The following is a 26,800-nucleotide window of genomic DNA, read 5'->3' as shown; positions in this document are numbered from 1 at the left end:
GACAGGAAGTTTTGAGGCTGTGCTCTGGTCAGCCAATCACAGACAGCGCATACGCTCTGCCCCCTCCCTCTTCCCAGTGCTCCTGTCACCAGGCTTGCTTCCTAAGTAATCGCTGCCCTTCAGCTCCTGGTGTGGTAATGTCAGTGGTGTTGTAATGCGAGTCAGTTAGACGCCTTCCTCATAAAGGTAAAGGGGGGTTATCCATTAATAGTTCTACTAATAAAATTACTTGAACTTACGTAATACGTTTCCATTCCATTAAACTGTGTGTGCTTAGGAAGAAACCAGACCACCCTGCCAAACCTCACAAAACAACACAGGAGAACATGCAAACTCCACACAGAGGTGTCTGGGGTCAGAGTTGAACCCAGGACCCTGGAAACATGCAACAGCAACACCCACCGCCATGCCAGTGTGCCAATCCCAGCAAGCTTTATAGATCAGCAGCAGCTTCAGCCCTGTGGTAAGAGGGAGGAACTAGTCCAGTTAAGCCTTAATAATTGCTTACACTTATATAGCGCTTTTCTGGACACTCCACTCAAAGCGCTTTATAGGTAATGGGGATCCCCTCCACCACCACCAATGTGCAGCATCCACCTGGATGATGTGAAGGCAGCCATTGTGCGCCAGAACGCTCACCACACATCAGCTATCAGTGGGGAGGAGAGCAGAGTGATGGAGCCAGTTCAGAGATGGGGATTATTAGGAGGCCATGCTTGGTAAGGGCCAATGGGAAATTTGTCCAAGACGCCGGGGTTACACCCCTACTCTTTTCGAGAAACGCCCTGGGATTTTTAATGACCACAGTGAGTCAGGACCTCGGTTTTACATCTCATCCGAACGACAGCTCCTGTTTACAGTATAGTGTCCCCGTCACTATACTGGGGCATTCGGACCCACACAGACCACAGGGTGAGCGCCCCCTGCTGGCCCCACTAACACCTCTTCCAGCAACAACTGTAGTTTTTCCCAGGAGGTCTCCCATCCAGTTACTGACCAGGGTCACTCCTGCTGAGCTTCAGTATATTGCCAGTTGTGAGTTGCAGAGTGACATCGCTGCTGGCTAACTAATTGCCTTAGTTAGGCAATTAAATCCTCACCCTGATGTCAATGCTGATGTTTCAAGAACATGAGTGGGCCATTCGAATCCTACAAACACAAACCATTGTGTGAAGTCTCTGCCGTTTCCCGTGCATGATCGATTTTCTATTGAAATTTTGTCATTTTTCTTTCAGGATTTCAGTACCTGTATCAGTGCCTATGTTGTCAGGTCATGTGTTCAAGGCTATAAGGATTTCTTTAAACTGTCTGGAAGATTTTCTTATCAGCCCAGGAAATAACCTTGTAGGGCCGAACGTTTCTGAGCTGATACCTCAGAAAACGTATTCTTTAATGACATCCCTGAAATAAAACACAGGAATCTGCAGATCACACTGCTGCACCATATAGGAGAAAACAAAATACAGATGAAGAATAAAAGCACTCATAAGTGGGTTTATATCAGCTTTATTAAAAGTAATAAGTGGTTTTGTTATATATAGTACATAAATTAGCAAAACAGTGAATCCCTGTATTGTATTAACCAAAAGTTATAATACAGTTATGTGAAATAATTCCGATATCTGTATAACAATTGTTTTCCTCCCCAATCTTTTTCCATAACTTTGTTCCTGTGTGAAAATTCTTTGTTGAATGAAAACCAAGAAAAAAAAACACTCTTTTGGGGCTCCAAATTCCACAAGGGGAAAAAGGAGGAAGTGCGGGATAGGTGACCCCACCCCCTCCTGGATGGACACGCAGGGAGGAAGTCTGGCTCTGCGAGCGACCCCTCGGCAAATGGATTTCACTTGTCACTGCTGGGTCCGGGTCGGAGCTCAGGGCCTGCGTGTCCACCCTCTGTCCGTTCCCTGCTGGATGGAGGTGGGGGGGGGGTCCTAGGGTTTCCTCCCTTTCTTGCGCAGCGACTGGCCCTCACCGGAGAAGGCGATGAACCTGTTCACGGCATCCTCCTGCAGAACAGTGGAGACGGACAGCAGACAGCGCCTCGTTAGGCTCTCTTCAGGAAGGGTCTCAACAGGCACAGGGCCCCAGTGCATGGCAAAAGCCATACACCACGCTTGGCAACCAGGAGGGAGTCTACACAGCTGCCTGAGCCTTAATTAAAGCACTACGACCTGCACATGATTTCGGGATTTAAAGTGCAACAGAAAACCGAGAAGGACCCCACTGCTAAGTGGGGAGGGGAACCCCACTTTGTCCCACTGCTATGTTGACATGGGAGGATATCCCCACTTTGTCCCCCTCTTGAGTGCAGCCCGAGGCGAGTGACAGGCTGCACCTTTCTGCATCAGGCAGCCCCCCTGCACAGCCGATCAGGTGGAGGAGTGACAAGCTGCTTCACTAAATGAATTAAGCTGGGACTTTAGGAAGGCCAGATCGTTCAAGAATTTAAACAGGACACCAGGATTACACCCCTACAGGGCCATGAGGTCTTTAATGAGCAAGTAATCAGTGTAATGTCTCTCCCAAAAGGACAGCACCCCCTACAGTAGCGAGTCTGGTCACTACTGGTGTGGAAATTGTTTTAGAGGAAAGAATGCCACCTACTGGCAGCTAGACATTAGCAACAGCTGTCTTGCACAATGGAAAAAGCAAGTTTTGATTTCATCTGCATCTGAGTTAAAACATGCAGGGACAAATTCAGAACTTAAAAGTTGGAAGGACAATGACAAAAAAGGGCAACTATCTCTTTCTTTCCTTAACACTTACATCCTCTGTTTTCTTCGGCTGCGGCCGTGAATTCCTGATGAAGGTTATCTTCCCCATCCTGAAGTCGTAGTTCGGAATGCCCCTGAGGGAGAGGGAAAACCACCGGTCACTTCAAGCCGAATCCTTGCGGATCAGTGCGGGAGCTCGGCTCACGCACCTCCCAGGATGCGTGATGTCTAAGAGCTCGGTGCGCAGCTGAAGACACCTGAAAATACAGCGATCCCCTGCACTTTGCCCTTTGTCTCCCTCGTCCTGCTTACTGACAGCCCTCGCCGTGTTCATATACAAAACCAGGTTTCAGTAAAAGGTATGCAAGAGGGAATCACCAGTGCACCAGTCATCAACACTGCCCTCCCAGCATGGGGCAGGAGGCACTGCCTCTCCAAACGTTTTACCCTTCTGCCCTGCGCCAGAAAAAAAAATCCCTAGTTCTTGGAAGAACTGTCCAGAAGCCACGATAAACCCTAGAGTTCATTTAGGTAGGCTCTAATCTCTATTCTCAAACCTTTTTTTAGAAAATTATTAGGTTTTGAAGGCTCTGAACATCCGTGCATGTCATCAAGTTAATGGGGCGGAGCAGTGTCTCTGTGGCCTGTGGCTGGGAGGTTGCCGGTTCGTATCCCGCGGCCAGCAGAGGAATCCTACTCCGTTGGGCCCCTGAGCAAGGCCCTTCACCCCAACTGCTCCAGGGGTGCTGTATAAATGGCTGCCCCTGCTCTCTGACCCCCAGCTTCTCTCCCTGTCTGTGTGTCTCATGGGGAGCAAGCTGGGGTCTGCGAAAAGAGCATTCCTAATGCAAGAAATTGTACAAGGCCAATCAAGTGATCTTATCTTAATGGACATGGCTTAGTTGTAAACGCAAGGTATTGAATACGTTAAATAAACTGTGATTTATTATAAACTCTGTAAAAGACCGTATCAAAATCAAATTTTTATCTGATCAGGCCAAAACTCCCGAGACGGCAGTGAGACCAGTACAGAGACCAGCAGCTCCCAGTCCTGGTGCTGGTGTTCCACACACCTGCTGGTTTTTTATTCCCTCCCACCTTCATAACATCACTGAAGCCTCCCTTGATCAACGAAGTTGCTTCATTAGGATATTTGCATTTTGTTTCCAGTCTGAAGTTTAGGATTTTATTTTTACTTTCTGGGTTAAAGCCCCAACATGTTTAACAACAAGCAAGTCAAATGAATCTTCATGTGAAGGGTCTGACTGTGAAACCGAGGGCTTCACAAAACACAAACCAACAGGTGTGCGTGTCGCCAGCACCAGAGCTGGGGGCCACTGCCACAGACTCCAGGCCCAGATGGCACCTCCCAGCAGAAGATCCCCGCTCCGGGATTGGCTGAATTAGAAGCTGGCAAATGAATCGGCATGCTCTGATTGGGCGGGAAGACATTCCCTAACAACCCTTCCCTAATTTTCTCCTTTCTGGTCCCTTTGCTACCGGAACATGACCAGGGGACCCGGGCTCTTTTTTTGCAACACGGAAACGCACAGAAAGGCCGGCGGGAGCGGGTGGGAGACCTTTTGATGTCGTTGGGGTCCAGAGGCGCCGGGCTGGGCTCGATGCCCTTCTTCTTGCCATCCAGTCGGTTCCCCGATCCCGTGAATGCCTGACAGGGACACAGGAGGGTAAGAACAGGATCAGACGAGATTCAGCCCTTTGCGCTCCCACAGTGCTGAGCAGCTAGTTGACCCCCAAGATCTCATCCTGCCTTTTCTGTTCCTTGATCGGGCAACACACTCCCCCACTCTTTGTGTAAACAAGATTTAATATGACAAGAAGAGGTGCTGATCAGAAGTGACCCCACATTTATGATTATGATGATGAATTATTATTATAATAATCTGCTTATGACAAGTCCTAGAATCGATTTCTGTACTTTAGGAGTTTGCCCTCCTTGTTTGCTTTAAACTTTGGGAGTGTTTGCACTCCTGGAGAGACACGGCCTCCGTTTCGTCATCTAGCCAGATGTTCCGTGTCTTCACCAGCTGAAGTACGTCCGCTCCCAGCTGTGGTGTGGACTGGCTTCACTGGTCTGAACTTTTCTGGGCGGAATTATAATAATTCCAGACAAGCAAATGCAGATATAGTTTCTTGATGCAATTTGCCCCAACCCCAAGCTTCTCAACAATGTATTGTTTTATTTCTGCAGGAAGAAATAAAAAAAAGTCATAGAATCTTAGCGGTGTTTTCAAACACTGATTTACTTCAAATGCAAAAATACACAAGGAGGTTTCCAGTCATGAAAATAGCCATCATTCCATATTCTGTTTAACTGGGAAAAAAAGTGTCATGGAAGCACGGAAAACTCACTCTGAAGCCAAGATCCATTTCAGCATAGCTGCTACGGTCAGCGTCCTCCTCCTACGCAGAGAATCATGGGAAATCAGTTCAAAGGGCAGTGACAGTACAGCTACAGAAGCGTTTACCCAGACTCAACCACAGCGTGAGCACTGCCAACGCAAGCTACCAATAAAACTACTGTTCAGATGGATACGACAAACCTTTCGATAAAGACAGCAGAGGCACCCCAGAAAAACAGGCGTCCTTAAAGACAGACCCCGGCACACCCCCATCTACAAGCTGCGGTATCCCACCAACGTGGAGGGTACAAATTAGCGCCGGACCAAAGATCGCAGGAGGACGTCGCTCGTCATTCCTGCCGCCGGAAGCTTTCGCTGTTCTCCTGCTTGCGTCACCCTGCCAAGCGCGAAAGAGACGAAACTCCGAACCGCGGCTCCCGTACCGTGGGCTCCTCGTGATGCTGCGAGCGCCTCTCCGGCTCCTTGTAGCCCAGGGGGGCATCGAAATCCACCTGGAGGAGACGGAGAGAAGGAGCAGAAAAGAAGACATGGTGAGGGAACACCGCTCTGACCCTTGCTGCCAGGGGCGGATTAACGAGCAGGCTAGCATAGGCTGTAGCCTAGGGGCCCCGGATTGATCAGGGGCCCCCAATTGGCCAGACTATTTTTTTAAACTGACCTGTGGGCCTGATCAGGGGCCCCTGATTGGCCGGGGTATTTTTTTTAAAACGGACCTGTGGGCCCCCATTGGTCCATAAAAACGTTGAATAATTTTTGAACCAATGATTGGCTAGATGCAATGGGTTCGCAGTTCAAATTTATTTTGGCGCATTCATCGGGTCAGTGATCTCTGGTGCGAGTTTACGGTAGCCAGCCTCAAAATGAGCAGTAGAAAAATATTGTATCGTCGGTTTCAAAGCAAGCGTGCGCATGATTTCTGTTGCCTGTGAATCTGATTTATTGGTTGCATTGCTGTACTCACATTACAGGCTGTTGTAGTGTGTGTGTGTATTTGGGCTCCCTGTGTACGCGTGTGTGAGTGTGTGTGTGTGTATGTATGTATGTATGTATGTATGTATGTATGTATTTGGGCTCCCTGTGTACATGTGTGTTCCCTGCGTGTGCCGCCTTAAATTCCATTTGAATCAGCGGTAGCAGCTCGTACTCCGAACGCATCACTGAATTATTAAAGTAATTGGTAAGGGCCAATGGGAAATTTACACCCCTACTTTTTTCAAGAAACGCCAACACCAATGTGAAATGTGTTATTTATTGATGTGTGCTCTATAGCTTCATCAGTGTTGAGGACTGAGCGGCGGCTGAGGCTCTTACATTCATGTCGCACTCGATGATGGACACAGCCTTATCTGGTTTGGTCTCCATCACTCGCAGCTCATAGATCTGAAGGGACAAGGGAGGGGAAACAAAATTATGACAATTCTGTACAGGCTGCACATCAGCCGTAACTCTGTCAGCACACGCGATCCATTCTAGTATCCCTGGCCTAGACTCTAGGGATCACTCACAATTCCAGTTCGGTCACCAACGTTTTACATAAGAATATAAAGGAAGGTTTGCAAAAGGACAAATTCCTAATCCAAGAAATTATACAGGGCTAATAAACTGATCTTATCTTAAATAAGAAGAGGCCATTCTACCCATCTTGCCCATCTAGCTGCTGGGAAATTCCTTGCTCAAAGATCTCATTTTATGGAATGCACTTCACTGCAATACCCTCAGGTCTGATAAGAAAAAAACAAATTCTTTACCTTTTCGTTGTAGTTGATTGCAATGACATCACCAGTCGTGAGACAAGCGAAGTTCCTCAGGGCGTTTTCTAATCTACAGAAGTGGAAGTGCCGTGAAGGAAACATGAATGGCGGAAGAAGAACTTAAGAGGAACAAGCAATAGGTTTATTCCCTGCTGAAAAGAGAAGAAAGAAAACACAACGTTTCGGCCGTGGAGCCTTCTTCAGGTGTGAGATCTCTTTGGGAAGAGATCTTATCCCAAATTGCCAATTCCTGAAGGTCCAGGAAGTCTAGAACTGCTCCACTATTCAATAGCCGAGTCCATAGCTGTCCACAGGAATAATTACAGCAATGTTGTCTGGATAAGATAAGATCAGATCACTTTATTAGCCCGATACAATTTCTTGTATCAGGAATTTGTCTTTTCGCAGACCCCAGCTTGCTCTCCATGAGACACACAGACAGGGAGAGAAGCTGGGGGTCAGAGCGCAGGGTCAGCCATGTATACGGCGCCCCTGGAGCAGTTGGGGTTAAGGGCCTTGCTCAGGGACCCAACGGAGTAGGATTCCTCTGCCGGCCGTGGGATACGAACCGGCAACCCTCCAGCCACAGACGCAGATCCTTAGCCAGAGTGCTAGATTGCCTGTCATCTTATCCAAAGGTATTTGCTCTGTAGGAATATTCTGTGGAAATACTCCTGTGGAAAGCTTTGTCATTTTAAGCAGGATCTTTCTCCAGGCCTTAGTGGTACTTGAACCCATGTCTGAAACTGGAAGGATACACTGCTTTGGGGTTGGTGATGTCGAGGAAGTCTGGGCTCTGGGGTTGGAACTTTGAGTACGTCGCGACCATGAGATTCACACTCTCCACCTGGACCAGACCTCCTTCCTCCAGCAAAAGATTCTGCATCATCTGAGGGAAAACAGGCCAAGCAGACAAATAAGTGAGGGCAGGAAAGGCAACCAAGTCAGCAGCTTTCATTTAATCAATCACCCAGCTCTTACTACCTGTTGAGGGCACAATCAATGTTCACGGTAACTGCAACATGAAGCAGTTCTCGGGGCTTTATAAATAAAAGTATGCAAGTGTATGATCTTTTACGCCAATTGCCAGATCGACAATAAAACCAACCCCTTTTACTTTAACAGACATTTTATAGACTTTCACCTACTGTTTTTAAACTTTCAATACCTGAGTAAAAACATGAGAAAGGTTACACATAAGAACAAGCAGTGGAGCTGATCCAACCTCTAGATTTCATCACTGATTGATCTGAGGATCTCCAGCAGCTCTTTCAGAAAAGAGGCATCAGCAATAGCTCATGCAAACATGTATCTCACACTGTTTGGCTCACGTAACATAAAAAGACTTTCAATTCACACAATAAAACCTATTAACAATACTTAGATTTAAAAAGACGATTTTAAAGTGGAAAATATTTTTTCAGCTTTACCAGAGACAGCTTTACCAAAGCAAAGTTGCATATTTTATTGAAAAATTTAAAGAAGGGGACACTCACCCAATGAGGCAAGTAACAGATTCCTTCGTCCGCGACAAACTCCAGCACACCGCAGTGCGTCATGCGGTCCGAGTTCTTATTAGTCAGCTTGAACAGCATTGGATAGGTAATGTTGAGTCGACCTGAAGGAAGACTCAAGTTAAACTGTGCGTGCCTGACGAAGCAAGGCTCTAAGGGATCCGTTTTCCAGATGATTACCAACAGAAAAGCACATGGCAAACACAGAACATATTTTTACATATTGTCATTGACATACTTACTGAGCTGGTCCAGCGCAGATGGAGGCATTATAACTAGAACAAAAAAACAATAACAAAAGCTTAGTATCGTTGAAATACATTTCTTTTACTAGCTACATTATGACATAATAAGGAACAGGTAAACATTTTTTTCCTCGAAAGTTTTGGAAGAAGAAGGCTCCACAGGCAAAACGTTCTTCTTGCAGCAGGGAATAAACCTTTACCTGTTCCTTTGCAGCCCAAGCATGTTGCTGTAGCTCCCTACTTGAACTTGTGACATAATGTCATATACAGTATCACATTTATATTACGCTATGTTCTGTGGCAAGATGTTACAGTGCAGCACAGCTACATAGCAAGCCTGTCAGAAACTGAGCTTTCCACCCTATTAGCGTTCTAAATGGGTGGCATCAAGCCAGCTGCCCCGACCCCACGCCGAGGACCGAGCGACGTCTCGGGAGACGAAGCAAAGCCTCCCCTGCTCTTACTTTTCCCTCCTTTCTCGACGTCCGAGCGGTCGTTGGGCCCGGCCAGCATGGAGACGGAGTAGCAGCGGTACTGTGTGGAGAACCGGTTCTGGAAGGCCCGTGGAATCGGGTGGTCAAACATATTGAAGGAAAACTGAAATGAGAGGACAGAGCGATCAGCCCCCAGAAAACAACAACGAAGGTTTCATCTCAATAGGTGTGGAGACAGCTGGCTGTACAGGTATACAGCGTGGTTCCACTCACAAGTCTCTGACCAATCTGAAATCAACTTCAGCTCCAAATACTATTTTCAGAGTTTCCATTCAGATCTAAAATATTTCCGTAGAGACGTGGACTGTCATTGGAGCTCCTGGCTTTTATAATAATGATTACTTACACTTATATAGCGCTTTTCTGCACACTCCACTCAAAGCGCTTTACAGGTAATGGGGATCCCCTCCACCCCCACCAGTGTGCAGCCCCACCTGGATGATGTGACAGCAGCCACAGTGCACCAGAACGCTCCCCACACATCAGCTCTCAGTGGGGAGGAGAGCAGAGTGATGAAGCCAGTTCACAGATGGGGATTATTAGGAGGCCATGATTGGTAAGGGCCAGGGGGAAATTTGGCCAGGACAAACCCCTACTCTTTTCGAGAAACACCCTGGGATTTTTAATGACCACAGAGAGTCAGGACCTCGGTTTTACGTCTCACCAAAGGACGGCACCTGTTAATAGTATAGTGTCCCCGTCACTATACTGGGGCATTAGGACCCACATGGACCGCAGGGTGAGCGCCCTCTGCTGGCCCCACTAACACCTCTTCCAGCAGCAACCTTAGTTTTTCCCAGGAGGTCTCCCATCCTGGTACTGACCAAGCTCACCCTGCTGAGCTTCAGTGGGCTGCCGGTGGTGAGTTGCAGAGTGATATGGCTGCAGGCCATTTTACAGCCTATGAGGATCATGGCCTGTTGCCATTACAAATACAGGCACCCTGGTGTTGTTCTGCTCTCGCACAAAAAGCACAACTTTCAGACCTGGACCATGTGGGAGAATGTCAGGTCCTTCGTCAGGAAACGTGCTTTATATAAAAGGAGCTGCATACTGACTACTGCTTTTCCTGCAGACATCTCAGATCAAGGATGTCCAGTTTTGGCTCCGGAGATCTACCCAGATGTCTGGTTTTCAGTCTAGATACCAAGTTTCTTGACTGGGTTAATAACTGGCTTGATCAGTAATCAGGCTCTGCTGACTGAAACTCCCGTAGGGCTCTACAACTGGGACAGGAGCACTCGGTTTGCCTCTGCTTCTCCTCACCATCAGGTAAAAGTGCACCAGAGTTTTGCCCCAGTTTATTACCGCTCTTGGGGTGGTATCTCCCCACAGGCCCAAGCAGCCCTTCCGACCTATTTTTCTGGTCGTCAAAAGCACAAAGTCAGTCCCTGGCAGATTAATGTCAACTTTCTGTTGCTGCTCAGGATGTGGGCGATATTCGTGTCTCCAAAAACATTTATTCCATTACGCCGCGGGTACAACCCAAACACTGCTGTCCTCATTTACGTGCAGACAGAGAGGATGACACCTATCTTGATATATACACCTACGCCACAACGCACAGGGCTGAACGTCGCTCGAAGAAGAGTGGTCTTACCATTTTAATCTTTCTGTGAACTTGAGAAAATAAACTCGTCTTCAGACGCCTGCTGTTATCACGACGCCTGATTTATTAACAAATCTGTCCACATCTCGGGAACTTGTAACAGTGACGGTGCATCTTTCTTTCTGTACAGCTCTGGCGCTGTAGTTCAATATGCGACGTATTAAACACAAAACCACCAATCCTTCTGTACTTACCATGATGAACTCTTACTCCTTAGGCTACGATGTTTAATGAAAACAACTGGTTTCAACCAAAGAAGAATAAAGTGAACCTACAATCGACCATCTCCTACCAGCAGAAGATTATTAGTAGTAGTTTGTTCCGTAACCGGGAAGTAAATAGTCGCCAAGGGAAGTGACCCGAGGAGAAACAACAACCAATCCCCACGTCGTTTCAAAAGCCGAGAACCAATCATTTAACAGAATACCGCCTCTACGTAAGTGATTGGTCTAAAGTTTTGTTTTGACGTGGCGTCACACCAATCAGCGTAAAATTCTATGGCGCATCGTCTACCTGTGGTGGCGAACCATTGGCTCGTTCCAATAACCTATCAGCAACGAGTATCTGAAGGATCTTATCTCTGATTGGCTATATCGATCTGTTACAAGCCAATAGGAAACAGGGGTCCATCAAACTGATTTGGCGCCAGGTTTTTAACAAGGAACGGAAGATTCTGTATCTCTCTGACGGAGTTGGTGTATTTTAAATCAATTTATACGTTCGTACGAGTTATTTTTAATCTATTTAAAAGGTCATTTTTTTATTTTTTTGTTCCTAGTCGTCGATAGAAAGGGGTTCGGAAATGTTCGTGTCTGATATTCGGAAGGAGTTCTACGATGTTGTTGTGAATCAGGTAAAAAGATCCCTTTGTGTCATAGTGCTGAATTATCGAAGAGACACTATTAAACGTGAGGGTTTCGTTTTAATGCGGTGTAACGAATTCGAGAGATATTAAGGGTATTAGTGCCAGTTAATGGTCTTTAGGAGTTCCATATTTATACTTGGGTGTTTTAGCAGACGTTGGATACTTAGTTTGCCTTTTTTATCAGGGGTTGTCATAACTCGACCACAGAAAAACAATGTTGCACTCTCTTTTTAGGGCGGCAGTTTAAACACAGGCGACCGAGAGAGCAATTTATTTTTCTATTTTAATAGAAGGAAGGTGTTTGGTGTTATTTACCTTCGTGTTCCGTGTGAGTGTTTACATATGACACCTGTAGGTGTTAATAAAATATCGTCGCTTCATGCGAAGATATGTTCTGTAATTTTCTTTATATTGTATTGTTGTTTTTCCTTTTTCAAGTGTTTTGTCTTCTGTGTTAGATCAGTGCCTGTCCCATGATCAGGTTGACGTTGTCAAAGTCAATCCGTCATCAAGCTGACTTGCTACAGAGCATTATTATTCCATTATATACAGTGCATAGAAACGTAATGACGGGTGTAGCCTCGTATTTTCTCAATATAGTCAAGAATAGGAGGTCTAGGTTCTTTATTCGGGGCCCACACCAGGCCGGCCCGAAGACAGCCGCATGTGCAGCTCAGCTCGGCCACAGATTTAACATTTTTTCTCTGTTTCTCCAGAGGGTCGCTCTCCTGGTCTCCTCGGACATTGACGCGCTGTGCGCCTGTAAAATACTGCAGGTGCGTATTTAAGAGTGCAGGAGCGTTCTGTGAGAAGAGTCCTCTACAAGGTGTTTTTGTAGACGTTATCCTCTTTAGAGCCTGTTTGAAAACCTTTTTGCCGACTTGCATATAGGGGCGAAAGAGTCCTTCGTCAGGAAACGTGCTTTATATAAAAGGAGCTGCATACTGGCTACTGCTTTTCCTGCTGACATCCCAGATCAAGGATGTCCAGTTATGGCTCTGGAGATCTATGATCTAGAGATCTGGCAATCCATGCTCTAATAATGCGTTCTGAGTGCACCTGTGCGAAATCGGATTCAAAGCCCAGGGAAAGAAAGGCGAGGTCCAAGAGTATCGATTTAGTTCATCTTTATTAAAGCAGTGAGGTGCAGTAATTGGGTACTGTAACACTGAACTTTGCAAGTCTGATCTCTTTCACTTGAGAAGCACAGAGGCTGTATGTCAGTTGTTATCACGCAAGCGTGCACAGGGATGTGCTAGTCCTCACAGAGTGAGCCATTAACTGTTAATAACGGGCCAGGACAGCTGGAAACCCAAGAGTCTCCTTGGATGCAAAACGAACCGCACTGGGAATGAGTTACAGGTTTTGGACAAATAATGCCATGTCATCGCCGTTCAATCTGAGGATCCCAGGCCAACTCCTGAGCCAGCATATCGCCCGCTGTAGGATCTGTGATCTGTCACTGTTGCCTTGCGGATCTTCTCGAAATGCAAATAGAAGAAAGGGTCTCCCAATCCTTTTCGGTGTCTGACACAAACTTTCTTCAGCATGTTTTTGAGAGTTTGATTAAGTCTTTCAACCCGTCAGTCTGTGTGTGAATGATAAGGACGGGTCTTTATTGACGTAATCCCTAACTGCTGATGGAGGTGTTTCATCAGTCGGGAAGTAAATTTAGTTCCTTGGTCAGTCAGACTCTGTTCAGCCTGCGCGGTCACTGATGCTGTGGCTCTGGATGTCGTTATTGAGCAGCTGGTATCCTGCACTTTTTTTCTCCAAAAGTCCAGTTGTTTCCACACTGAGGATGTTACCGAGTTGCTCAGCGGACGCTGTCAGGTCGGGAGTCGGCCACCTCCCGTCCAGGCTGCTGTCGCTGACGACGGGATCTCCAGACGAGGCCACGTCCGGAGGACGGAGCACGGGGCGATTCGGTGCCCTGCTCAGGGGGGGAGACTGTAGTAACTGTGTGGCTGAGACACGGGACCTGAGTGGGGAACCTCCCAGTCACGAGGTCTTTAACGAGAAAATGACCTGCGTGCCCCTTTTCCTTTCAGGCTCTGTTCCACTGTGACCATGTTCAGTACACGCTGGTGCCAGTCAGGGGCTGGCAGGACCTGGAGACAGCCTTTCTGGAGCACAAGGAGCAGGTCAGGATCGTGGCATAAGCCTGAGCTTTTGAGGACTGGGTCGCATTTACTGTGTTCTCCTTTTTAAAAAAAGCGGGATGTTGAGGATCTCTCTGGCGGTATCTGTTCCTGGATGTTTTGCACCAGAAGTTGACATTTTGTAAAGGATGAATGGGAGGAAACCTGTCTATAAACTGTAATAAAACTAACTGTGGCTCCTGCGATCCTGGGTTCGAATGTGGGTCACGTCGCCAGCCGATTCCTCAAGCAGCACGTACAGTTGGGTGGGATTAGTCACCCTGTCTGTAAAACAGCGCCCCTTTCCATCAATGAGGGATGCGTAATGTGTTAAATCCCAACTGGCTCAAAGGTGGGGAAGTGGGAGGAGTCTGCCTTGACTTCCTTATTCTCCCCCGTGTGCGGTCACAGGATTCATAGCTGTGAGCTGAGGTCTGAAAAACTTTAGATAAAAGCATTAGCCCAAAAATACATAAAACACCTACAGTACATTCATTTTTATCACTAACATTCATTAATGTGTTTAAAAAGTCAGAATTTTACTGGTCGCACAGATCCTGAATCCTGATTTGGAGCCCGTTCCTTGCCCAAACGCATGGCCTTTGATGTCTTGAGTTTTTCCCCTGGGCTGCTCAAGCCTCGTCGTTGTGTTGCCTCGCAGTTCCGCTTCTTTGTGCTGATCAACTGCGGCGCCAACGCTGACCTGCTGGAGACCCTGCAGCCGGAGGAGGAGACCGTGTTCTTCATCTGCGACACGCACAGGCCTGTGGACGTGATCAACGTCTACAACGACGCGCAGGTACGGCCGGGGGGCGGGGTCTCCCGTCTCACCGTCTCCCGGTGACGCCCGCAAGTGGTCTGAGTTTGGAGCAGGGCCTTTGAGCTGCTGGGCTTTCCGTTGAGCTGTCCCTTCAAAGGCTCCAGGCTGTGGAGCGGAGGTTTGAAGGCAGTGTGATTTCTAGCCCATTCCTGTGCAGGATTTTAAAAGAATGAGCCTGTTAGATTTCGGTGTGTTTATACTGAGGCCTCCCAAGCGCGTTGCCTCGTCCCTGCTGTTTGCCCACTCCTCTCGCCCCTTGCTCTCCGGCAGATCAAGTTGCTCATCAGGCAGGACGACGACCTGGGCATCCCTGCCTACGATGACATCTTCAGAGACGAGGATGAGGACGAGCAAGACTCCGGGAATGAGAGCGACGAAGGCTCCGAACCTTCTGGGAAGCGCAGGCGTTTCGAGGAGGCAGGTTTCCTCGTTCTTTTCTTCCTTGGTGGCGATTTTACTTTTAGAGACGGCTAACTCGGCTTCATCTGGTGGCAGGTCTCCGTCTGCGTGCCTGCCGTTTGGGCATTGTCCTGCTGTTCACGCCGTCATGTAAAACCTCTTTCAGAAACTTGATTTTGTTCTTGTATTTCTTGTGTCGTTTTTTCCCCTGCCTCTAGAAGAGGAAGACCAGTGATTTTAAAAAGTGACCTGTCTGAGTATAAAGGTTCAAATCCAAGAAGGCAAACTGTATGGGAAGCCGGAAAATAATACCCCTATTTTTCTTTTTCCACATCTGTTCCATTCATTTCCGTTAACGCCACAGTCGCGCATCCTGTACCAAGCTTTTAGGGGTCAGTTAAAACTAGAAAATTATTCCAGTTGGCACATGGCTTTAGGTACTAAAATTAAGATCTCCCATCTCGAAGCATGTTCCATTAAACATCTTGCATTATCGTGGACAGTATAGATAGTACAGCTCGACAGATTGAATTTAAGGTAAAGGACTTAATGTATAAATATTGCCCTCTTGTAGACCACAGGCGGGGATTAAATTTAATTGAATACATCAGCTAAGTAAGAGTTAAGGTGGAAGGAGTCAAAGAAGCCTTGAAATGCTGGGTTTGAACATGGAGTGACCCAGCCTGCTGCCTGTGGACCTCCTGCAGCGGAGAAAGCTGCCACTTGACTGTGGGCCTGAGGGTCTGTGGGCTGTGTTGTGACGCGCTGCTCTGTTCCTCTGCAGGGAGCTCTGGAGAGGAGGATAGAGAGGCAGAGGGAGAGGAGGGAGTGGGAAGCTCGCAGGTGGGTCTCTAAGCTTTTTGTCAGTGGGGCGGCAGTGTGGAGGAGGGGTTCTGGGTTCGAATCCCAGGCGAGACGCTGCTGTTGTACCTTTGAGGAAAGTACTGCAACAGAATTGTTCCAGTGATACCCAGGTGCACAAACTGGTGCAAATGGATGAAAGCTTCAGCCAAAATATATATATGTAATATAGTAAGATTATAAAATTGCTAGTGATTACAAAAAAGCTTAAGTAGGAAAATACAGTATAAGAAAACTTGCAAATGAGGAGGCCATTTAGCAAACTGACCCCAGAGTCTCATCCAGGATTCTTGAAAGACGCCACCACATGGTTGAGTAGCGTGTTCCCTGCTCCCACAACCCTTTGGGTATAGGACTGTCTGCTGTTCTCCGTTCTGAATGCACTTCAGTGTTGCTCCACTCCTTCACTCTGGTTGGTTCCGAAGACGTCTTGTGAGCTGTCAGCTCTTTCAGTGTCTTGGTTCGCATCCCTGGGCCTCGTAACCTTCTCCATTCAAGGCTGAAAACGAATCTTTTTTCAGCCCATTAGTGTTGGAGCACTTTTTAAAGCATTCAAGAACTGCACTGCGCTGTTCCACAAAGGGCAGTTAATTAAGTCATATGTCCACCATTAAACTGTTACCCGGGATTACGCAGCTTAGTGCAAGGTAATGCCTCTTGAGTGTGCTGACTTCCTGCTTTACTTATCGCAGCATGCACAAACGCAGACACCTTGTGCTGTACAGCGCAGGAGTACAGTACAGCACCCTCCACTCATCGCACTGCTACAGCTTCTTTTTAACCCTCTTTTCCACTTTCTTCGTAGGCGAGAGATCTTGTTTGACTACGAGCAGTACGAGTACCATGGAACATCAGTAAGTGTTTACCGAGGACTGCGGCCTGCTTGGAAACAAGTCTTTTATATTCACAGAGGAGATGGTTTCCTTCAGCATTAAAGCTCCTCTGTTTTTTTTCCCCTTGTTAGTCTGCGATGGTGATGTTTGAGCTTGCCTGGGTCATGTCCAAGGACACCAAAGACATGCTCTGGTGAGTGACTGACCTTCCATGTGGACACGTGGACACAGGGAAGAGCTCTGGGACTTTGTAACCAGTAGCTTCAAAGGGCTCTTAGGTGGCATTTACTGACGTCCTTCTTGAGACCCCGTCTTTAACTCTTTGAGGTTTCCATATGTTCATCTTATAGAACACGGGGAAAATGGGAAATTCGTAAAGAAGATGCGAGAGCAGATAAACCGTGTAATAATAAACTTCCTTTTGTATAGCGCCTTTAACACAAGCTTTTTATAGTAAGAAAAAATACAATGATAGGAGATAAGTTAGTACAATAAAAACAAGGCTTTTGCATGTGGTAGAAAATGCACAGGGGCAGACACAAACATTAATTAAATAAGAGCCCTTCTAAAGAAGAAGGTTTTGAGTCTGAATCTGAAAGCGCTCAGGGAAAGTGACTCTCAGATATCCTTAGGGATAGAATTCCAGATATTTGGGGCACAGCAGGAGGAGGGCCCATGATCCACAGAGTGTAGATGGGCTTGGGGAACAGACAGGAGACCAGAATTAGACGAGTGAAAGTTGTGAGGTGTGGAGTAGGAAGATAAATCAGACAGGCACTGAGGTTGCTGCCAAGCCATGCACAGCCTTAAACCAGATAGGAAGCCAGTGCGAGAACTTCAGGACAGGAGTAATGTGAAGAATACCGTGCAGTTAGCAGATACTGCAGTTGTGCTCATCATTACTCTCAATCCACTTCATTCTAAAAGACACTAATTGAAGCGACAGGGGGTGGAAGTCTTCACTGACCCCGTGTTCGGACTGTTCACCGTTTCCCCCACCCAGCCCGTGGGAGGGCGAGGCCCAGGGAGCTGTGCAGAAACGGACGCTTTGTCAGGGGCAGGCGAGAGCGAGATTTCGTACCCCTAGGGACCAGGGTTTTTTTCCCTGGCTAAACTGTAGGTCCTCAAAGAGTTGTTTTTCCGCCTAGCTTGCACTCGTCAATGGCGACTGGCCATACTGTTGCTGCTAACGACCATCATTCGAGGGTGACCACGTTGTCTGTTTTCTCGAGCAGGTGGTCGGTTGTGGGGCTGACGGACCAGTGGGTGCACGACAGAATACCCCAGTAAGGAGGCCTCGGCTGCCCTTCTTTTTTTTCCTTCTTCTTGTTTCTGCTGCCCGCTCATCCGCCCCGGTCGGTAATGGCGGCCTCGGTCTCTTCCAGCATGAAGTACGTGACCGATGTGGCGACGCTGCAGCGGCACGTGTCCCGGCACAACCATCGCAACGAGGACGAGGAGAACTCCCTCTCCATCGACTGCATGCGAATCTCTTTCGAATACGAGTATCCTTCCCTGGCGGGGGTTTGTTCACAGCCTTGCCGGTCAGCGCGAGGGCCTCGTCAGCTTTATTCGCGGTTAACCGTTTGAGTCTGACCCTTAAAATGTCAATTTCGCTCCAGTCCCGCACTCCAGTGGAACGGTTTAAATGCGCCAACTTTTCCCCCATTGTGGAGAGACTCCCAATTTTAATAAGCGTCCGAGACAGAAGTTAAACTTCCCATTTCAGACCATTTGGACTTCATACATGGGGAAATTGTCAGGAACAGTAAAACATTTCTTTTGATTGTGGTTTGATTTTCTTCATGCTTTCCCTGCGTTCAGCTCGCCAGCACGGATGGGGGGGAAAAGTACAGTAAAACAATAAAAGGGGGTCACAGCAGCCCCAGATGTAAGATGCCTATTCTACAAGTAGCACTGAAACACCTCAGTCATGTGCAGCACCCCAGCACTTAATTAAGCGCGGGTTTACCGGGTTTCTCTGTTGAGTGCTGCCGTTCTCTCCGCCCTGCGCGTCCTGACGGGCGCCGTGCTGGAAGCCCTGTGCCGCTGTTGGCCTCCTTGACCGCGTCTCCCAGCCTGCGCCTGGCCCTGTACCAGCACTGGTCTCTGTACGAGAGCATCTGCAACTCCTGCTACACCTCCTCCAGCTTCAAGCTGTGGTCGATCCACGGGCAGAAGAAGCTGCAGGAGTTCCTGGCGGATATGGGGTGAGCGTGCCGCGCGCCCCCAGACTGCTTAATATTGCAGAGCAACGTCCGATGTGATGGACAAGCTTAGATTTTGCTTTTTTTGCCCCCCCCCCATTGTTTCAAGAGATCAGATGAATGCACCTTAACAAAACACAGACCCTTTGCTGTATAAGGACGCTTTGTAGTCATTGTGTGATTGATTTTTGTTTTTTTAATATAACTCCCGCAACTGTGCGGCTTTCCTTTTCAGAGCTTTTGAAATTAAGGAGCGTTCTGGGTCATCAGTGACCCAGCCTCTGTCTTCAGCCTCGTTCATGTCATCGGCGTTCGAGCATTGTGTAGGGGGCGTAGCCGGGGAAGGGGGAGAAGGGGGGGGGGGGGGGCTTAATTCTGAATGAATCTGGTTTTAATTCTGTTTTTTTGCGTTTCTCTCGCTCACACACAGCCTTCCCCTCAAGCAAGTGCGGCAGAAGTTTAACTCCATGGATGTCTCCATCAAGGAGAACCTCCGCGAGGTCATCGAAGAGTCTTCAAATAAATACGGGTAGCGGCCTCGTTTTCCCCGGATTTTTATTGTGCTCTCAGCCGACGTAGAAGGCCAGGGGCTGCGAGCAGCCTTGACTGACCCGAGGTGCGTTTATTTTTCCCTCCCTTTCTTTCCCCAGCATGAAGGATATCCGGATACAGACCTTCGGAGTCCACTTTGGCTTTAAAAACAAGTTCCTGGCCGGCGACGTGGTCCACGCCGCTGCCGCGCTGCTGGAGAACGTGGAGGGGGACGAGAAGGGCACGGACAGCTTCATCAAGGCCTTGGACTGCCTGTCCAGGTACGCAGCTCGGACCCTGGCCCCGCCACGTGCTGGCTTATATTTCCGTCTCCCTCTGCTGACAGCCGCATCAGAACGAGTCGCTGAAACGTACATGCTTTCACGTCACATGTGCTCAGACTCCTCAGAGGGTCTAAGGCCACTGCCGCACATCTGCAGTTGCTGTGAACATCAGTGTCTAAGCACAGCCAGGAAACTAGAAGACTTAAGAAGATCTGTCAGCTGTGGCGTGACCTAATCGTTTAATTGCACAGTGTGGGTTTTTATCCCCCGCCCCCGTTCCGTCAGTTTGAAGTATACCTCAGAACGGCAATCGCACGTCTCGAGGACGTGGGATTCGTAATTGTGCGTTGTTGTTGTTTTTTATCTTCCCTGGCGCAGGAGCAACATCGAGCAGCTGCACCAGGGCATCGACCTGGGGAAGAAGAAGCTCATAGCGGTGCAGCAGACGGTGGCCAGCTGTATCTGCACCAACCTCATCATCTCGCAGGGGCCCTTCCTCTACTGCTACCTCATGGAGGTGAGGCCCAGCGCTCGGGCCTAGAGCAGAGGCTATTGGAGTCCTCAGGAACTGGCTTCACTGACTGCAGGCTGACTGTCAACTATGAGCATCCTGCTAAATCAGAAGGCCCTCTGAAACTGAGGGCCCGAGAGATTGGTGCTGTGGTCTTGAAGAAAGTTCGGTTCAGGGTTTACTGTCCCCCTGGTGGAAATGTCCCTTACAGCAGAATCCCAACACGACAACAAAAGGACAGACATCCCCAGCAAACAGTACAGCACAGCGGTGCTTCAGAGATAAGAATTATTTTATACTGTTTTGGAGCGAGATTGCGGAGAGGGACAAAGGAGTTCCTCTCCTCCATCTGTTGACATGAAGGCTGCAAGTGTTTGTGTGTTTCTATCACGGGGGGGGCTTCAGGAAGGGTGTGATAAGAGAACAAGTGCTGGTGTGCCTGCAAGCAAGGGACAGGACTATTCCCTTCTCCCCAACCTGTCTTTTTTTTTCTGGTCTTGCCGATCTGATTTTCCTGATCGCCGTGTCTGGGTTTCTGCAGTGCGTTTTCATTTTTTTTTTCCCCTCTCTCTGTGCTTCAGGGGACCCCAGACGTGAAGCTCTTCTCCAAGCCCCTGTCTCTGACTCTGCTCAGCAAGTACCTGCTGAAGGCCTTCGTCCGCTCGGTGAGTGAGGCACCCTGGATCGGCGGGCGGGTGTGTTCATCGGCACGTGCCCAGCCGGACCGGTTAATCGCCCTCTCCTGCCTCTTGGAGCACTTTGGCTTTGTGCCGTCTGCGTCTTTGCCATCCTTATACCAGCAGTTAAGCACTCTGGGTGACGGATCCTTGTTTTTTTTTTTGTGGAGCTGTAGGGGGGTGGGAAGGGAGTGGGGGGGTTGCTCTCTAAATTCACCTTGCGGTTGCATCAGTGGCGGCTCTCTCTGCCCGGCAGACGAGGAACAAGCGCTGTAAGCTCCTGCCGCTGATCATGGCCGCCCCGCTGGACGTGGAGAAGGGCACTGTGATCGTCGTGGGCATCCCGCCGGATTCAGAGTCCTCGGACAAGAAGAAGTAAGTGGGTGCGCAGGTGTGCCCTCTGGCAGGCAGAGCTCTGTGTTCGGGAGCACAAAGGGCCCCAGTTCCAGGGGGACTGTTTGGCCCACTTTGCTTGTCTGATGCTCCTTAGTTCATTGATCCCAGGATGCCATCGTGCTGCTGCTTAATTAATCCCAGGGAGCTGCCTTCAGTGGCTCAGCAGGGTACTTAATGTTCAAGCACACCTGCCATGACTCCGTTATGTGAAGAAGTTCTGTCCGTCATCAGATCTGAATGCAGTTTCTTAACTTCCACCTGTGTTCCGAAGATTTGTCGTTTTATCTAAGTGAGCAAGCGTGGGAGACGTAGCCAGCAGCTACTGTATATTGTCCTGTGACTCCCAGCTGGCGGCCCACTGAAGCTCAGCAGGTGGGAGCCTGGCCAGTACCTGGAGAGAGACTCCTGGGAAAACTAAGGCTTCTGCTGGAAGAGCTGTTAGTGGGGCCAGTAGGGGGTGCTCACCCAGCGGTTTGTGTGGGTCTTAATGCCCCAGTATAGTGACGGGGACACTGTACTGTAAAAAGGCGCCGTCCTTTAGATGCGACGTAAAACCAAGGTCCTGACTCCCTGTGTTTAGTAAAAAAACAGGACTTTTCTTGAAGAGAGTAGGGGTGTTACCCCGGTGTCCTGGCCAAATTTCCCCCTCGGCCTTTCATAATCAGGACATCCTTATAATCCCCATCTGTGAACTGGCTTCATCACTCTGCTCTACTCCCCACTGAGAGCTGGTGTGTGGGGAGCGGACTGGCGCATCATCCAGGTGGGGCTGCACACTGGTGGGGGTGGAGGGGATCCCCTTTACCTGTAAATCGCTATATAAGTGTAAGGATTATTTATATTTATAAGTGATGTTTAGTTGGGATGACTGGCAACTGGGTCTGAATAGTTTTTAATGGTTCCTTAGAGCCTCTGCTTCAATCCCCTCTGCTCCGAGATCGTTAGAGGTTCAGTTCCTCTGGTCTGTGTGCGTTCCCTGCGGCGCCGACAGGAATCGGAGTTTCCCTTCCCTTGTACAGACCGCTGGCTCACCCACGTCCCTTTCTCCCTCTCCCCCGATGCAGCTTCTTCGGCAGGGCGTTCGAGAAGGCCGCGGAGAGCACCGGCTCCAGGACTCTGCACGACCAGTTCGACACGTCCGGTGAGCGTTTCCTTCTAACTTGTAATCTTCTGTTTGAAATGTTTTTGGGTTCCTTCAGATACTCCCTGCTGCTTCTGGCTTCTTAAAAATCCAGTACTTACAGATCTGTGATTGAACTATTCAAATCTCTGCTAAGAAGCATTACAGCCACTACAAATGCTGCTGGTACCAATACTCTTTTTGCTTCTTTTAATGTCTCTCAGGATACCTGTTTTTCTGGACTCGGCAGTGAAATCTGTGAACATCACAAGTAATTCAAGGCCGATATTTACCACTAGGGGGCAGGCCACTGCCATTATTCCCTTGCTGAACAGACCAGGTCAATGCATTCTGACCACTGGGGTGTGTCTCTTGCCAGCACAAATTCTGAGTTTGCACAAAAGCTTAGAAGAATCAGTTTGTCCGGCCTTGGCCTAACTCATTACTCGTCCCAACATCTACAGCATAGAAGTAGCCTGGCCGGACGCTAACAGAAACGCTCGCGTGCATTGGAGGGGGGCTGTGAATTGAGCAGCTCGAGCGCAGGCCACGAATATACAGTGACAACGTTGTGCTCTGTCTGTGTTCCAGTTATCGAGCTCAAGACCGAAGACAGAAGCAAGTTCCTGGATGCGCTGATCACACTCCTGTCGTGAAGGTGACCAGGCTTGCGTTAGTATACAGCGCTTTTTGTCCCCGAGTGTCTGCCCTCCCCCCCTGCACAGCTGATCAGGAGAGGGGGTAGGGAACTAATTTAGTAAATTATGGATGAACTTCAGAGTGGCCAAACTGGACTGGAATTCAGCCAGAACACCCTTACAAACTCTTATGAACAGCTAGTAGTTTTTTAATGATAGTTCAATGCCTCAATTAAATGGGTTGCCCAAAGGTTAGCACCTCCTACAGTACAGTGTGCCCTGTCTCCATACTGGGGCCTTGGCTTTAAAACTCTGGTGCAAAGGGAAGAGTGCCCCCTACTGGTCCACCAACATCAGTCTGGTTTAAAAGGGAGCTGCAATTCTATCTTTATATTGCAGGGTTAGCAAGAATCAGCATTGATGAGTGCATTTCAAACCACAGTAAAAGTAAAATGTACACAGTAACTTGTAAAACCTCCAATTTACATCACAAATTGGATTAAATTTCCAGGTACACACAGCACCATGTTCTGTCATTCAGAACGAGGCAACGAGACTTCCTGAGAAGTGTTGTGGCCCAATTACATTGTAAACAAGCAGGGCTTGTGAATACATCTTTTTTTAATCCAATAGAAATATTTCTCTTGACTCCGAGATGGTATTGCCGACAAATACTGCTCACTTGTTAGCTCTGACTGCAGATCATGTTGGGACATTTCTGCAGTGAGATGTCTGCTGCACATTATGTACTTATTCACTCGTGAATCACATTGCATCAGTCATTACAGTGACTAGTGAGCAGGAAGGGCGACATCACAGTTCGTGGGAGCTCTCGCCCATGGCAAGACCACAGGCCTCCAACAAAGTTCACGGTTTTTCTGCTTAATTTGAAGTTTGTATCCTTTTTCCTGTAACATCAATTAATTTATTCCATTGCAAGATTTAATAACCGGTCTGAGAAATTCGGACTACAGGTCTCCCGTTCTGCCCCGAACCAGGCCTGCTCTGGCGTGTTCTGAAGTTGTTTGCTGGGTTGACTTTGGGTGTCAGTGCCTTTGAGGATTTTTGTTCAAGGCTAAAATTTATATCTAGTTTAAGGTGATATTTTATGCATTTTGTTTTGTTTGTTTTTTTTCAGGATTCAAATCTGGGGGAAGATCTTGTACAGTTGGGTGCCAGTTTTGTATGTACATTGTAGACTTGATTTTTATGTTTTGTTTGTGTAACCCATTGTAAATACTGTGTACGTGTAGCATATTGGAGAATAAAATATGTTAAGCTTTTAATCTTTGAAAAGTAAAAAGTTCTAAATTGCTGTGTAGTATAAAACCACATGTCCTGTCATTGTCCATATTACAGCCACCTGTTGTGCTGTTGATTAACTAGATTATTTCTAATACTTCAATATTAGGGTATCGGAAACAACAATAGGCATTCTCATTAAATGTTCATCAAAATCAGAAATGATAACTTGTTGGCTTTATCAAATTTATCTATGACGCCAAAACCTTTGCAATTACAAAATCACTTCAATTATACCGTTTGAAGTCAAACTATGGGTTAAATTCTTTGATACCTAAAACGTCTGGAATTCAGAATTCAATATTTACAAACACTTGAGGATGAGGACTGTTATTGTGAGACTGCAATTATAATACCCCCCCTGTATTTCCTGACACTCCTTGTGGGGGGGGGGGTGTTTACCAATAGGATTGTAAAAGTTCTGGACTCGGGGACAGAAATCATGCGGTTTCCTTGACCCATTCCTGTTGGATAGCACTTCCTAAACAGTCCTCCTCCAACAGGAAATGAGCTCGCAGGCTGATTAACGTGTTTTCATTCCCAGCTGGGATCACGCTAATGACCGCCGAAAAGCAGAGAACCGCCGCCACTAATTAACAACGTCGACTGAAGGCAAACTTCCAAAAATTAGAGCAAAGTTCATTTCAACAGGCCCGAGAAAACCTCAGCTGTGCCTCCCTTGTGCTGCTGCTCCTGATCTTGTTTGTGCATCCCAGAAACAATAAGAATAGCTCCTTCGTATGAAACGTGTTTGCAAACCTAGTGCTTGATACAGCCCAAATCCCTGCTCCAGTTCAGCAGAGGAAACAGTGAAGGCTGTTTTCTGGTGCTACTATACAGACAACTGGATGGATGGATTAATACCCTCGTTCATTTATTTCCTTTTTTTTTTTAATTGTCTAATGTTAGCATGCCCAAAGGGGTTGGGCAGCCAGTTGACCTTGGACCCCTAGAGGTTTTTTTTTCTCCTTACTAAGGAGTTTTTGGTTCCTCTGCTCCGTTGTCTTCTGGTCTTTTCTGTTCTGTATTCACAACATGTAGGGTCACTTGCTTTGTTAAGCAACCTTGTTGTGAAAGGCGCTATATAAAAATGAATTGAATTGCACACGTTCCGTATGATAGGTCTGAGTAACCCTATAAAAATGTACTCTTCTGGTAGTTATTTTTAGGAAGAACTGAGCCAACTACCTCCGCTACCTCGCCGTTGGGCTCTTCATGTCTGACCCTGGTCACGGAGGGGCCCGGGAGTTTCAGGATAAGCCTCCAGTGCTCCTGGCTCCTGCTGTGAAGTGCTTTGGCACAAGAGTTTGACAACCTGCTGCCACGACGTGACCCTTCCTTCTGTTTTCCAGTTCATTCTTGGCAGCTGTTCTGCCTGTAAGTTGGGGATGTTTTGAAAGGCATGCACCAGCTGTGCTCCAAATCCACATGTTCTCTTTCAGCTTTTGTTTTTTTTTTAACTTTACTTTAAAAAGATTAAAGGTATAATTAGAGGTGTATTTATAGGAGTTTTAAAAAAAAAACAAATGTAGAGGAAGACAAGTCCCAGCAGAGTCCCAGTTCTCCAGATCGCAACAATTAGTTTTAGGTGCTTTAAAAATAGACACCTGGGATTATAGCTTCTTGAAGTTTAAGATATCAGTTTTAAACGGGCTTCACGTCCGTTCTTCCGCATTTGCAATTTTCCTGCCCACTAATAACGGGGTCTGATTGCGGGCAGTGGGTCTGATGGCAGGAAGGTGGAGCTTCGTTTCTGGAAGTGGCTGGGCTGGGCTGCGCCGGCTCTGAGCCGGTTTTTACACAAGCCCGCCCTGTTGCTCCGAGCGTGCGTGAGCTGCTGAGCCAGCAGGCTCTTCGCAATGAACCGGCCCGGCTGACCTTGGCCTTCCTCCCGCTGTACCGGAGGGTGAACCGGGTCCCTGCGCTTCGGATCGGCTCTGCCGGTTCTACACTCGTCTCGTTAAAGAGCAAGATACCAACAAAGTTGCCCACGGTGTTCGCTGAAGCCGGTATTGATGTTATTGAAGGATATCCATTTTCCCGGAGGCGTGGGGGGAAGCCCACTGCTCAAAGAAACGGACTCTGTTCGGCCCGACCCACGCGTTCGCGAAGTGTAAACCTGCTGAAGAACTGAAATCCTCTTCCGATTTCCTTTGTGCCCAAAGCACACTCCTATAGGGAAATAAAGGCCCTTAAACTGGATCCCCCTGTCTTACAAATAAACCAGCGATGGATGAGAGAGAAGATGTTTAACGAAACGCTCGTAAGAGACGCCCCGCGGGAAACCGCGAATCCGGAGTGACTCCGATTCTCTCGCTAGCTCTTAATCTGGTGCAGACAAAATCCCGACCCGAACGCGGTCCAAGGTTGTACTCTTCGAGCTGAAAACAAAAAGAACCGGGTGGCTTTCTCTGCCAGCCATTTGTTTCTGAATCCTCACCGGACTTGAGAGGAAAAACTAAAAAAAAAACCAACAACCGAAAACGACTAAAGGGCTGGAA

At 47.9% G+C, this 26,800-nt stretch overlaps 2 protein-coding genes across 2 annotated transcripts; one reads left to right on the top strand and one right to left on the bottom strand.

Annotated features, from left to right (window-relative positions):
• Positions 1 to 1,490: 1,490 nt before the first annotated feature.
• On the bottom strand, positions 1,491 to 11,062 carry ufd1l (ubiquitin recognition factor in ER associated degradation 1). The gene is made up of 12 exons (XM_088935903.1): positions 10,909 to 11,062; positions 9,076 to 9,208; positions 8,609 to 8,641; positions 8,349 to 8,470; positions 7,611 to 7,741; positions 6,850 to 6,922; positions 6,413 to 6,481; positions 5,524 to 5,592; positions 5,091 to 5,141; positions 4,298 to 4,386; positions 2,770 to 2,851; positions 1,491 to 2,009 (listed from the first exon to the last, which is right to left on the bottom strand). Exons 1-12 carry the CDS (start codon positions 10,909 to 10,911, stop codon positions 1,935 to 1,937), a joined length of 930 nt encoding a protein of 309 aa, XP_088792029.1. The 5' UTR covers positions 10,912 to 11,062; the 3' UTR covers positions 1,491 to 1,934.
• Positions 11,063 to 11,364: 302 nt separating this feature from the next.
• cdc45 (CDC45 cell division cycle 45 homolog (S. cerevisiae)) lies at positions 11,365 to 24,170 on the top strand. Its single transcript, XM_088935641.1, has 19 exons — positions 11,365 to 11,567; positions 12,296 to 12,355; positions 13,631 to 13,723; positions 14,382 to 14,519; positions 14,811 to 14,961; positions 15,728 to 15,782; positions 16,606 to 16,654; positions 16,765 to 16,826; positions 17,869 to 17,919; positions 18,019 to 18,138; positions 18,712 to 18,843; positions 19,271 to 19,369; positions 19,491 to 19,652; positions 20,034 to 20,172; positions 20,748 to 20,831; positions 21,100 to 21,218; positions 22,304 to 22,380; positions 22,951 to 23,017; positions 24,136 to 24,170. The coding sequence occupies exons 1-18, from the start codon at positions 11,517 to 11,519 to the stop codon at positions 23,013 to 23,015; spliced, it is 1,707 nt and encodes a 568-aa protein (XP_088791767.1). The 5' UTR covers positions 11,365 to 11,516; the 3' UTR covers positions 23,016 to 23,017; positions 24,136 to 24,170.
• The last annotated feature ends 2,630 nt before the right edge of the window (positions 24,171 to 26,800 follow it).

Source organism: Atractosteus spatula, chromosome 17, assembly GCF_055471065.1.
Source record: "Atractosteus spatula isolate fAtrSpa1 chromosome 17, fAtrSpa1.hap1, whole genome shotgun sequence".
In the NCBI taxonomy this organism is placed as follows: domain Eukaryota; kingdom Metazoa; phylum Chordata; class Actinopteri; order Semionotiformes; family Lepisosteidae; genus Atractosteus; species Atractosteus spatula.
Note: the sequence above shows the minus strand (reverse complement) of the source record. Positions and strands in the feature narration are given on the sequence as shown.

Bases quoted from the DNA above. Each gene is read 5' to 3' on its own strand.
- cdc45 (XM_088935641.1), top strand. From the start codon at position 11,517: ATGTTCGTGTCTGATATTCGGAAGGAGTTCTACGATGTTGTTGTGAAT. The intron at 13,724-14,381 runs GTCAGGATCGTG...GTTGCCTCGCAG, and splicing joins TTCTGGAGCACAAGGAGCAG to TTCCGCTTCTTTGTGCTGAT. The intron at 21,219-22,303 runs GTAAGTGGGTGC...CCCCCGATGCAG, and splicing joins GAGTCCTCGGACAAGAAGAA to CTTCTTCGGCAGGGCGTTCG.
- ufd1l (XM_088935903.1), bottom strand. The intron at 8,642-9,075 runs GTAAGAGCAGGG...TTTTTGTTCTAG, and splicing joins CGTCGAGAAAGGAGGGAAAA to TTATAATGCCTCCATCTGCG. The intron at 2,852-4,297 runs GTCTCCCACCCG...CCTCTCCCTCAG, and splicing joins GACCCCAACGACATCAAAAG to GGGCATTCCGAACTACGACT.